General features: G+C 45.7%; 1 protein-coding gene across 1 annotated transcript in view; it reads left to right on the forward strand.

Annotated features, from left to right (window-relative positions):
* The first annotated feature begins 528 nt into the window (after positions 1-528).
* Positions 529-13,559, forward strand: part of LOC311130006 (kinesin-like protein KIF21A) — a 39,957-nt gene continuing 26,926 nt past the window's right edge. Inside the window, exons 1-6 of the mRNA XM_084162598.1 lie at positions 529-708; positions 7,221-7,370; positions 7,595-7,729; positions 8,411-8,584; positions 9,047-9,162; positions 11,336-11,531. Of these exons, the coding sequence (XP_084018724.1) occupies positions 550-708; positions 7,221-7,370; positions 7,595-7,729; positions 8,411-8,584; positions 9,047-9,162; positions 11,336-11,531 (930 nt within the window). The 5' untranslated portion in view covers positions 529-549. The remainder of the gene's footprint in view (positions 709-7,220; positions 7,371-7,594; positions 7,730-8,410; positions 8,585-9,046; positions 9,163-11,335; positions 11,532-13,559) is intronic.

Genomic DNA, 13,559 nt, shown 5'->3' on the forward strand with positions numbered 1-13,559 from the left:
GCGGGTCGCGCACACACGGATGCACATACACATGCACACTCACACACAACAATTTATATGTACGCATGCATGCACACACACTCACATGACATCTACACAAATGCACGGGCACACACACACACACTACTGTCAGAGGATCTTTCAGGTGATGTGTGAATTAGCGTCGCATTCCTTTGGTAGTCACCATGACAACCAAGCCCCCAATCCCAATGTGTGTGCACTGTGCACTGTGCAGTAGTAGCTACATATATTAGGAGTAGGCTTTAGTCCAGAATAATAATTTTGGCAGGGCTTGTTTTTCTTCTATTCTGAACATTGGTGTTTTGTACTGTTTTTGTATTTCAGTAAGAAAAGCTCAACTGATCCCCGCTCCCCGTTTATAACTTGCCCTATTCATGAAATAGCAGCATAGGCCCACTGACTGTCTGAATAAGTTTGAAGTAAGATAAATTAGTAAATAAATGAAACAATGTCATTGGTTATTTATCCTATCATATCCTCCCCCTTCTTCTCCCTCTCCCCCAGACTGGTTCGGGGAAGACCTACACCATGGGTACAGGGTTTGACGTGAACATCAGTGACGAGGAGTTGGGCATCATTCCCCGGGCAGTCAAGCACCTCTTCAGGGGCATTGACGAACGACGGCAGGCCGCCACAGAGCAGGGCAAGCCTGTACCCGAGTTCAAGATCAACGCACAGTTCCTGGAGGTACAGTGAGGGAAAAAAGGATTTGATCCCCTGCTGATTTTTGTTGTTTGCCCACTGACAAAGACATGATCAGTCTATAATTTTAATGGTAGGTTTATTTGAACAGTGAGAGACACAATAACAACAACAAAATCCAGAAAAACGCATGTCAAAAATGTTATAAATGGATTTGCATTTTAATGAGGGAAATAAGTATTTGACCCCTTCTCAATCAGAAAGATTTCTGGCTCCCAGGTGCCTTTTATACAGGTAACGAGCTGAGATTAGGAGCACACTCTTAAAGGGAGTGCTCCTAATCTCAGTTTGTTACCTGTATAAAAGACACCTGTCCACAGAAGCAATCAATCAATCAGATTCCAAACTCTCCACCATGGCCAAGACCAAAGAGCTCTCCAAGGATGTCAGGGACAAGATTGTAGACCTACACAAAGCTGGAATGGGCTACAAGACCATCGCCAAGCAGCTTGGTGAGAAGGTGACAACAGTTGGTGCGATTATTCGCAAATGGAAGAAACACAAAAGAAATGTCAATCTCCCTCGGCCTGGGGCTCCATGCAAGATCTCACCTCATGGAGTTGCAATGATCATGAGAACGGTGAGGAATCAGCCCAGAACTACACGGGAGGATCTTGTCAATGATCTCAAGGCAGCTGGGACCATTGTCAACAAGAAAACAATTGGTAACACACTACGCCGTGAAGGACTGAAATCCTGCAGCACCCGCAAGGTCCCCCTGCTCAAGAAAGCACACATACAGGCCCGTCTGAAGTTTGCCAATGAACATCTGAATGATTCAGAGGAGAACTGGTTGAAAGTGCTGTGGTCAGATGAGACCAAAATCAAGCTCTTTGGCATCAACTCAACTCGCCGTGTATGGAGGAGGAGGATTGCTGCCTATGACCCCAAGAACACCATCCCCACCGTCAAACATGGAGGTGGAAACATTATGCTTTGGGGGTATTTTTCTGCTAAGGGAACAGGACAACTTCACTGCATCAAAGGGACGATGGATGGGGCCATGTACCGTCAAAGGGAGCTGAAGGTTCGAGTTGCCAAACGTCAGCCTCGAAACCTTAATGACTTGGAGAAGATCTGCAAAGAGAAGTGGGACAAAATCCCTCCTGAGATGTGTGCAAACCTGGTGGCCAACTACAAGAAATGTCTGACCTCTGTGATTGCCAACAAGGGTTTTGCCACCAAGTACTAAGTACATTTACATTACATTTACGTCAATTAGCAGACACTCTTATCCAGAGCGACTTACAAATTGGTGCATTCACCTTATAGCCAGTGGGATAACCACTTTACAATATGTTTATTTTATTTTATTTTATTTTATTTTTTTTGGGGGGGGGGGGGTAAGGGGGGGGGGGGGGTAGAAGGATTACTTTATCCTATCCCAGGTATTCCTTAAAGAGGTGGGGTTTCAAGTGTCTCCGGAAGGTGGTGAGTGACTCCGCCGTCCTGGCGTCGTGAGGGAGCTTGTTCCACCATTGGGGTGCCAGAGCAGCGAACAGTTTTGACTGGGCTGAGCGGGAACTGTGCTTCCGCAGAGGTAGGGGGGCCAGCAGGCCAGAAGTGGATGAACGCAATGCCCTCGTTTGGGTGTAGGGACTGATCAGAGCCTGAAGGTACGGAGGTGCAAGCTTCAACTGGAAGCCAGTGGAGTGTGTGGAGGAGCGGGGTGACGTGAGAGAACATGGGAAGGTTGAACACCAGACGGGCTGCGGCATTCTGGATGAGTTGTAGGGGTTTAATGGCACAGGCAGGGAGCCCAGCCAACAGCGAGTTGCAGTAATCCAGACGGGAGATGACAAGTGCCTGGATTAGGACCTGTGCCGCTTCCTGTGTAAGGCAGGGTCGTACTCTCCGAAAGTTGTAGAGCATGAACCTACAGGATCGGGTCACCGCCTTGATGTTAGCGGAGAACGACAGGGTGTTGTCCAGGGTCACGCCAAGGCTGTTTGCACTCTGGGAGGAAGACACAACGGAATTGTCAACCGTGATGGCGAGATCATGGAACGGGCAGTCCTTCCCCGGGAGGAAGAGCAGCTCCATCTTGCCGAGGTTCAGCTTGAGGTGGTGATCCGTCATCCACACTGATATGTCTGCCAGACATGCAGAGATGCGATTCGCCACCTGGTTATCAAAAGGGGGAAAGGAGAAGATTAGTTGTGTGTCATCTGCGTAGCAATGATAGGAGAGGCCATGTGAGGATATGACAGAGCCAAGTGACTTGGTGTATAGCGAGAATAAGAGAGGGCCTAGAACTGAGCCCTGGGGGACACCAGTGGTGAGAGTACGTGGTGCGGAGAAAGATTCTTGCCACGCCACTTGGTAGGAGCGACCTGTCAGGTAGGACGCAATCCAAGAGTGAGCCGCGCCGGAGATGCCCAACTCGGAGAGGGTGGAGAGGAGGAGCTGATGGTTCACAGTATCAAAGGCAGCAGACAGGTCTAGAAGGACAAGAGCAGAGGAGAGAGAGTTAGCTTTAGCAGTGCGGAGAGCCTCCGTGACACAGAGAAGAGCAGTCTCAGTTGAATGACCAGTCTTGAAACCTGACTGGTTTGGATCAAGAAGGTCATTCTGAGAGAGATAGCAAGAGTGTTGGCTAAAGACGGCACGCTCAAGAGTTTTGGAGTGAAAAGAAAGAAGGGATACTGGTCTGTAGTTGTTGACATCGGAGGGATCGAGTATAGGTTTTTTGAGAAGGGGTGCAACTCTCGCTCTCTTGAAGACGGAAGGGACATAGCCAGCGGTCAAGGATGAGTTGATGAGCGAGGTGAGGTAAGGGAGAAGGTCTCCGGAAATGGTCTGGAGAAGAGAGGAGGGGATAGGGTCAAGCGGGCAGGTTGTTGGGCAGCCGGCCGTCACAAGTCGCAAGATTTCATCTGGAAAGAAGTCAAAGCATAGGGTAGGGCAGTGTGAGCAGGACCAGCAGTGTCATTTGACTTAACAAACGACGATCGGATGTCGTCAACCTTCTTTTCAAAATGGTTGACGAAGTCATCCACAGAGAGGGAGGAGGGGGGGGGGATTCAGCAGGGAGGACAAGGTGGCAAAGAGCTTCCTAGGGTTAGAGGCAGATGCTTGGAATTTAGAGTGGTAGAAAGTGGCTTTAGCAGCAGAAACAGAGGAAGAAAATGTAGAGAGGAGCGAGTGAAAAGATGCCAGGTCCGCAGGGAGTCTAGTTTTCCTCCATTTCCACTCGGCTGCCCGGAGCCCTGTTCTGTGAGCTCGCAATGAGTCGTCAAGCCACGGAGCAGGAGGGGAGGACCGAGCCGGCCGGGAGAATAGGGGACATAGAAAGTCAAAGGATGCAGAAAGGGAGGAGAGGAGGGTTGAGGAGGCAGAATCAGGAGATTGGAGGGAGAAGGATTGAGCAGAGGGAAGAGATGATAGGATGGAAGAGGAGAGAGTAGCGGGAGAGAGAGAGCGAAGGTTGCGACGGCGCATTACCATCTGAGTAGGGTTAGAGTGAGTAGTGTTGGAGGAGAGTGAGAGAGAAAAGGATACAAAGTAGTGGTCGGAGACATGGAGGGGAGTTGCAGTGAGATTAGTAGAAGAACAGCATCTAGTAAAGATGAGGTCAAGCGTATTGCCTGCCTTGTGAGTAGGGGGGGACGGTGAGAGGGTGAGGTCAAAAGAGGAAAGGAGTGGAAAGAAGGAGGCAGAGAGAAATGAGTCAAAGGCAGACGTAGGGAGGTTAAAGTCACCCAGAACTGTGAGGGGTGAGCCATCCTCAGGAAAGGAACATCAAGGTGTCAAGCTCATTGATGAACTCTCCAAGGGAACCTGGAGGGCGATAAATGATAAGGATGTTAAGCTTGAATGGGCTAGTGACTGTGACAGCATGGAATTCAAATGAGGAGATAGACAGATGGGTCAGGGGAAAAAGAGAGAATGTCCACTTGGGAGAGATGAGGATTCCTGTGCCACCACCCCGCTGACAGATGCTCTCGGGGTATGCGAGAACACATGGTCAGACGAGGAGAGAGCAGTAGGAGTAGCAGTGTTTTCTGTGGTAATCCATGTTTCCGTCAGCGCCAAGAAGTCGAGGGACTGGAGGGTAGCATAGGCTGAGATGAACTCTGCCTTGTTGGCCGCAGAACGGCAGTTCCAGAGGCTGCCGGAGACTTGGAACTCCACGTGTGTCGTGCGCGCAGGGACCACCAGGTTAGAGTGGCAGCAGCCACGCGGTGTGAGACATTTGTATGGCCTGTGCAGAGAGGAGAGAACAGGGATAGACAGACACATAGTTGACAGGCTACAGAAAATGGCTACAATAATGCAAAGGAGATCGGAATGAAATGAACTAAACATCTGGGAAAGCGAGAGAGCGGGGCCTCCCTCACTTACGTTTCACTGAAACACCCAAATATAACTCTCCCAACTTCCGCCTCAGAAACTATAATTGTTGTAAACTATAGCGGTTCAATGTTTTCTAGGAATAGACTAACTTAGTTTATTCAGCTAGCTAACTTGGTACATTATTCTTCCGTGAAAACCGTCCAGGGCACCAAATCCTATTACGCCACAGCCAACTAGTATGCCAGCCTCCAACAACACGGTTTTGCACCAATACTCGGTCACAACAAACCACCAGTGTGTCAACACGCCAAGCAGATCATTTGTGTCCGTGTATAACGTTGTGGGTTAGTCCCGACAGCTTGAGCGAGTCCGTCGTCAACTTATTCAGCCAGTTAGTTAGCTAGAATAGTTAGCATACTAGCTAGCCATTGCTTTCTGCCAACGAAGAAACCCCTCCTCCCACGGCACGAACACACAGAGAGAGCCAAGCTAACGTTAACTAGTCACCCATGTCCCGAGTTCCCTTGAACGACTCTGGTTACCAGTATGTAAAAACAAAACACAAATGTAGGTTATAACTTACCCCTAGCAGCTACTGTTAGCTAGCCAAGTGCAAAGCTAGCCACTGAATCGACTCAGCCAGTTCGCATCTGTTCGCTAGGTCGTTCCAGCTATTGTTTAGTAGCTATCCAGGTAGCAACAAGCTAGCTACATTTCGAGCACAGTAGCTACTAACTACCTAACGTTAACGCTTCAGACAATGAGGTTAGAAAAACAGCTGAATGGTAGGCAGCTAGCTGGCGTAATTACAGGTATTCTCAAGCGTGAAACAACTATCCACAGTTGCTAATAGTTACCAGTAGCTACCCGCTAGCTAGTCCAGGTATTGGGTTAGCTAGCCTCATGCTTCACCGGGCTCATGCGAATACAATACTTACCTACAATAATTACATACAATAACCTACGATAACTACAATGACCTACGATAACTACCTACAATACCTAACTACAATCTAAATACATGGTTTAAGCTTTACTCGACACTACATAAGCCATATAAGCCAAGCTTACCTCCCGCCAGAGAGAGACACAACCTCACCTCATGTTTTGCAGACGGGTCAAATACTTATTTCCCTCATTAAAATGCAAATCAATTTATAACATTTTTGACATGCGTTTTTCTGGATCTTTTTGTTGTTATTCTGTCTCTCACTGTTCAAATAAACCTACCATTAAAATTATAGACTGATCATGTCTTTGTCAGTGGGCAAACGTACAAAATCAGCAGGGGATCAAATACTTTTTTCCCTCACTGTATGTGTGATGGAAAGGACAAAACTTAGTATGTGCTTTTGTAGCTGAGGTGATTTGGTTAAGACGTTGGGTTGGTGAGCGGGAGACCTGTATTCAATCCCCACTGGTTACACTTTTGAACCAGAAATACAATCTCTCTCTGTAGTCTCACATTCGCTCTGCAACATGAGGAAGCTTGGAGATGCAGGTTTCTAAATCTCTGAAAAGAAGCCCATTGGCCCTGGAAGGGAAGGTGAAGCCTTCATTATTGCTTACTTAAACCTATCCGGTTCCCTTCCCTCAGAGCTGCTAACACAAGAGAGGTATTAGGGGAAAGGGTTCTGGCTAGGGGTTGCAGCAGCTGTGTGTAGCAGCCTGGAGCAGAGGGAAGTATACTGTACTTCTGTCTGCTCATGGGATGTGTTCAGCTAACTTAATGGGATGTGTTCAGCTAACTTAATGGGATGTGTTCAGCTAACTTAATGTGATGTGTTCAGCTAACTTAACTCTACAGGGAGATGATTTATCACCATAGAGTAATTAATAGGTAATTACGTGTTTCACTCAAATCTGATATCGCTTGCGGATACATGTCTCTTACAACTAAGAGACCTTCCGGGGCGGCAGTTAGCTTAGAGGTTAAGAGCGTTGTGCCAGTAACTGAAAGGTCATTGGTTCTAATCCCTGAGCCGACTAGGTGAAAAATCTGTCGATGTGCCCTTGAGCAAGGCACTTAACCATAATTGCTCCTGTAAGTCGCTCTGGATAGGAGCGTCTGCTAAATGTAATGACCAAAATTACATAGCTACTCTAATGTTTTCCATGCATAGTTATTTTGCTTTGGGGTATTGGCTCATCGGTTTGTTTTCTTATTTTAAAAAGTATAATTTTTTTTCTCCCTATATCAGCTGTACAATGAGGAGGTGTTGGATCTTTTTGAATCAACGCGGGACATGGATGGGAAGAGACAGAAGTCCACCATCAAGATTCATGAGGACGCTAACGGAGGCATCTACACTGTGGGAGTCACCACACGCATGGTCACCTCCGAGGCAGAGGTTAGTCTCAATCACAGTCTAAAGCAGAATAACATCAATCTGTATCTATAGTCATTGGTTAAATATATGTTATTGCTGTGAGCCTAAATCTGTCTGTGTATGTGTTTGTCTGAAATTGTCCAACAGAATTTCTCTCTTGAATACACTGTACTAACTCTCCCAAACTTTTCCTGGCCCTGGCCCCTCCTCCCTCACCCCCTCCCTTCCTCCCTCTCCCTGTGCAGATGATGCAGTGTCTGAAGCTGGGTGCTCTGTCCCGTACCACGGCCAGCACCCAGATGAACGTCCAGAGCTCGCGCTCCCATGCCATCTTCACCATCCACCTGTGCCAAGTCAGAGTCTGCACTCCGGACGACAGCGTACGTGGCATCGCACCACTGGGCTGGAGCTCTCTAGAGCCAAGCCTAAGATAGGATACGCTTTTCACAGTCTATTTCACTGGCTGTTCTATTTTCACTTAGCTGTTTTCCCTGTCATTCTTTAGAAATTACATGATAAAAAGGTTATTAGGCTGCATAATCATTGCCATTTTATTTGGGGGTTGTTGTAACAAACAACCACTTGTTTGTTGCCAATTGTGAAAATACACATTAATAACATGTAGTTTCCTAGTATTTATGAGATAAACCATAAACACCCCAGCTGATTAACAAGAGGACTGTGAAATGCAGCGTTACCCAAGCCTCCCACACAGCTCCCCAGCCAACGACACAGCTCCCCACACAGCATATCTCCCCACATAGCTCCCAATGGACACACACACCAGCTGGACATGATGTCACCCTCCTCTCCCTGCCCGCTGATTACATGGACAATATACAGGCTGTTACGGATACAGATAGGCCTATGCACTGGTGTTGTTATTGAGAGTTATAATGGAAGACGAACACCAGTTATATTTCTCTCATAGGCCTAAACAATGCTACAGCCGAAAAGTCAATACATATGTCCAAGACATGGAATTACAAACACAATCACCATGCGTATTTGCCCTACAGTGTCTTATTTGTTTTATACACAATGCCCATCTCCTCCTTCAGGAGTCCAATGAGACAGACAACCGCCTGGCCAACGGTTCCTCTGAGATGAACTCTGAGTTTGAGACGCTGACGGCTAAGTTTCACTTTGTGGACCTGGCCGGGTCAGAGAGACTAAAGAGGACAGGAGCTACTGGGGACAGAGCCAAGGAAGGCATCTCCATCAACTGTGGACTGGTGAGACTCTCACTGTAAAATAATGCATGCCATAGTTAGTAAGATGCCGTACACACAGTACCTGGTTTGGGTCAATTTATTACAAGTTGACTGACTTGAAATGGAATTGACCCTAACCATTCCCGATGCTAGAACAGTGCATGTAAAGGTCATAGATTACTCAGCACTAGGAGGTTTTAGAGAGTCAGGACAGTGATGATGCCATGTCCTCTTCTTGGATGACTGACATGATACGCCTGTTGTGTAGAGCTGGTAAACTATGGGGAAACGAGCCTCCTGGTGGTTGAGAAAGATATTGCAGATGTTCTACCAACACTATCTTCCACCACCTCTTTGATTGACAACTGAATTTAAACATCACATTAAAGGAAGGATTTTATGCTTTATTTTGATAGAATGTTTAAGCCTTATCTCATCTTCATGTCTCCTTGGTGTGGTTTTCCTCTCTCTCTCTCTCTGCAGCTTGCGCTGGGTAACGTGATCAGTGCTCTGGGGGACAGGAGTAAGAGGTCCACCCACGTGCCTTACAGGGACTCGAAACTCACCCGGCTACTGCAGGACTCCCTGGGAGGAAACAGGTCTGTATGTCCTCATAAACCACATAAAGACACTGTATGTAACAGTGTTTAAAGATGTAGATATATTAACAGTTTTATTTAATTTCTAGAATATCACTAGAACCTCTCCCCGAAGCTTTATTCTGTGGATGAATGAATTAAATGTCAATGTTTTAAAAGTAATCTATTAAAACTAGAATTGATTTATGCTAGTGGGTGAATTAATGACCATCTATATGAAAAATGCTATATTTTGGAATAAATTATCATATTTAATTCGATTTCTGTGCGGTTTTTCCAAGTAGTTTACAAAGTGAAGTCGGAAGTTTACATACACCTTAGCCAAATACATTTAAACTCAGTTTTTCACAATTCCTGACATTTAATCCTAGTAAAAATTCCCTGGCATAGGTCAGTTAGGATCACCACTTTATTTTAAGAATGTGAAATGTCAGAATAATAGTAGAGAGAATGCTTTATTTCAGCTTTTATTTCTTTCATCACATTCCCAGTGGGTCAGAAGTTTACATGCACTCAATTAGTATTTGGTAGCATTGCCTTTAAATTGTTTAACTTGGGTCAAACGTTTCAGGTAGCCTTCCACAATAAGTTGGGTGAATTTTGGCCCATTCCTCCTGACAGAGCTGGTGTAACTGAGTCAGGTTTGTAGACCTCCTTGATCACACACGCTTTTTCAGTTCTGCCCACACATTTTCTATAGGACTGAGGTCAGGGCTTTGTGATGGCCGCTCCAATACCTTGCCTTTGTTGTCCTTAAGCCATTTTGCCACAACTTTGGAAGTATGCTTGGGGTCATTGTCCATTTACATTTCAGTCATTTAGCAGACGCTCTTATCCAGAGCAACTTACAGTTAGTGAGTGCATACATCTTCCATACTGGCCCCCCCATGGGAATCGAACCCACAACCCTGGCATTGCAAGCGCCATGCTCTAACAACTGAGCTACAGGAGGCCCATTTGGAAGACCATTTGCGACCAAGCTTTAACTTCCTGACTGATGTCTTGAGATGTTGCTTCAATATATCCACATCATTTTCCTTCCTCATGATGCCATTTATTTTGTGAAGTGCACCAGTCCCTCCTGCAGCAAAGCACCCCCACAGCATGATGCTGCCACCCCCGTGCTTCACGGTTGGGATGGTGTTCTTTGGCTTGCAAGCTCCCCCCTTTTCCACCAAACATAACAATGGTCATTATGGCCAAACAGTTCAATTTTTGTTTCCTCAGACCAGAGGACATTTCTCCAAAAAGTACGATCTTTGTCCCCATGTGCAGTTGCAAACCGTAGTCTGGCTTTTTTATTGCGGTTTTGGAGCAGTGGCTTCTTCCTTGCTGAGCGGCCTTTCAGGTTATGTCGATATAGGACTCGTTTTACTGTGGATATAGATACTTCTGTACCTGTTTCCTCCAGCATCTTCACAAGGCCCTTTGCTGTTGTTCTGGGATTGATTTGCACTTTTCGCACCAAAGTACGTTCATCTCTAGGAGACAGAACGCGTCTCCTTCCTGAGCGGGATGACGGCTGCGTTGTCCCATGGTGTTTATACTTGCGTACTATTGTTTGTACAGTTGAACGTGGTACCTTCAGGCGTTTGGAAATTGCTCCCAAGGATGAACCAGACTTGTGGAGGTCTACACATTTTTTTCTGAGGTCTTGGCTGATTTCTTTTGATTTACCCATGATGTCAAGCAAAGAGGCACTGAGTTTGAAGGTAGGCCTTGAAATACATCCACAGGTACACCTCCAATTGACTCAAATGATGTCAATTAGCCTATCAGAAGCTTCTAAAGCCATGACATAATTTTCTGGAATTTTCCAAGCTGTTTAAAGGCACTGTCAACTTAGTGTATGTAAACTTCTGACCCACTGGAATTGTGATACAGTGAATTATAAGTGAAATAATCTGTCTGTAAACAATTGTTGGAAAAATTACTTGTGTCATGCATAAAGTAGAAGTCCTAACCGACTTGCCAAAACTATAGTTTGTTAACAAGACATTTGTGGAGTGGTTGAAAAACAAGTTTTAATGACTCCAACCTAAGTGTATGTAAACTTCCGACTTCAACTGTAGTTATTCAGTTTCTAATGTAGTCTTATTTTTTCTGTGTGTCTGTCTACGGTCTGTGTCGGTCTTCCGTGCATCTTTTATCCATCTTCTTTCTCTATCCCCAGTCAAACGGTGATGATAGCGTGTATCAGCCCGTCTGACCGGGACTTCATGGAGACACTGAGCTGTCTGAACTACGCTAACAGAGCCAGGAACATTAAGAACAAGGTGATGGTGAACCAGGACAAAGCCTCCCAGCAGATATCAACTCTCAGGACTGATATTGCCAGGCTACAGATGGAACTGATGGAGTACAAGACGGTAAGAGAAAGAAAGAGGGATGGAGGGTGAGAGAGAGAGAAAGATATTTTAGATATCATTATAAAGGCCCTGTTTTCCATGTCAGGTCATATGGTAAACTGTACCATAATATGGACCCATATACAGTGAGGGGAAAAAGTATTTGATCCCCTGCTGATTTTGTACGTTTGCCCACTGACAAAGACATGATCAGTCTATAATTTTAATGGTAGGTTTATTTGAACAGTAAGAGACAGAATAATAACAAAAAATCCAGAAAAACGCATGTCAAAAATGTTATAAATTGATTTGCATTTTTAATGAGGGAAATAAGTATTTGACCCCTCTGCAAAACATGACTTAGTACTTGGTGGCAAAACCCTTGTTGGCAATCACAGAGGTCAGACGTTTCTTGTAGTTGGCCACCAGTTTTGCACACATCTCAGGAGGGATTTTGTCCCACTCCTCTTTGCAGATCTTCTCCAAATCATTAAGGTTTCGAGCCTGACGTTTGGCAACTCGAACCTTCAGCTCCCTCCACATATTTTCTATGGGATTAAGGTCTGGAGACTGGCTAGGCCACTCCAGGACCTTAATGAGCTTCTTCTGAGCCACTCCTTTGTTGCCTTGGCCGTGTGTTTTGGGTCATTGTCATGCTGGAATACCCATCCACGACCCATTTTCAATGCCCTGGCTGAGGGAAGGAGGTTCTCACCCAAAATTTGACGGTACATGGCCCCGTCCATCGTCCCTTTGATGCGGTGAAGTTGTCCTGTCCCCTTAGCAGAAAAACAGCCCCAAAGCTTAATGTTTCCACCTCCATGTTTGACGGTGGGGATGGTGTTCTTGGGGTCATAGGCAGCATTCCTCCTCCTCCAAACACAGCAAGTTGAGTTGATGCCAAAGAGCTCCATTTTGGTTCCATCTGACCACAACATTTTCACCCAGTTCTCCTCTGAATCATTCAGATGTTCATTGGCAAACTTCAGACGGGCCTGTATATGTGCTTTCTTGAGCAGGGGGACCTTGCGGGCGCTGCAGGATTTCAGTCCTTCACGGCGTAGTGTGTTACCAATTGTTTTCATGGTGACTATGGTCCCAGCTGCCTTGAGATCATTGACAAGATCCTCCCGTGTAGTTCTGGGCTGATTCCTCACCGTTCTCATGATCATTGCAACTCCACGAGGTGAGATCTTGCATGGAGCCCCAGGCCAAGGGAGATTGACAGTTATTTTGTGTTTCTTCCATTTGCGAATAATCGCACCAACTGTTGTCACGTTCTCACCAAGCTGCTTGGTGATGGTCTTGTAGCCCATTCCAGCCTTGTGTAGGTCTACAATCTTGTCCCTGACATCCTTGGAGAGCTCTTTGGTCTTGGCCATGGTGGAGAGTTTGGAATCTGATTGATTGATTGCTTCTGTGGACAGGTGTCTTTTATACAGGTAACAAGCTGAGATTAGGAGCACTCCCTTTAAGAGTGTGCTCCTAATCTCAGCTCGCTACCCGTATAAAAGACACCTGGGAGCCAGAAATCTTTCTGATTGAGAGGGGGTCAAATACTTATTTCCCTCATTAAAATGCAAATCAATTTATAACATTTTTGACATGCGTTTTTTATGGTTGTTATTCTGTCTCTCACTGTTCAAATAAACCTAACATTAACATTGTAGACTGATCATTTCTTTGTCAGTGGGTACAAAATCAGCAGGGGATCAAATACTTTTTTCCCTCTGTAACTTTTAAAACGTGCTAACGGCTGCACATGTATCCTTTGAGGCTGTATTTCTGGTAGCCTAGAATCCAACTAAACATTACTGAAACAATAGTGAAACGGAGTGATATTCAGTGTGGATTTCAGGCTATATTTCTCTATGACCTACACTCATCTCTCTGATCCCTCTGGTCTGAGCAGGGCAAGCATATAGTGTATATGGGATATACATATATCATATAGGGAGGTATAACAATGTATAGTTGTATTGGCCTAACTGATCTACTATAATGATCTACTATAATAACCATAGTCCTCTGGTCTCTCTCTGGTCTCAG

This window comes from Coregonus lavaretus (genome assembly GCF_964263955.1).
Source record: "Coregonus lavaretus genome assembly, chromosome: 5".
NCBI lineage: Eukaryota > Metazoa > Chordata > Actinopteri > Salmoniformes > Salmonidae > Coregonus > Coregonus lavaretus.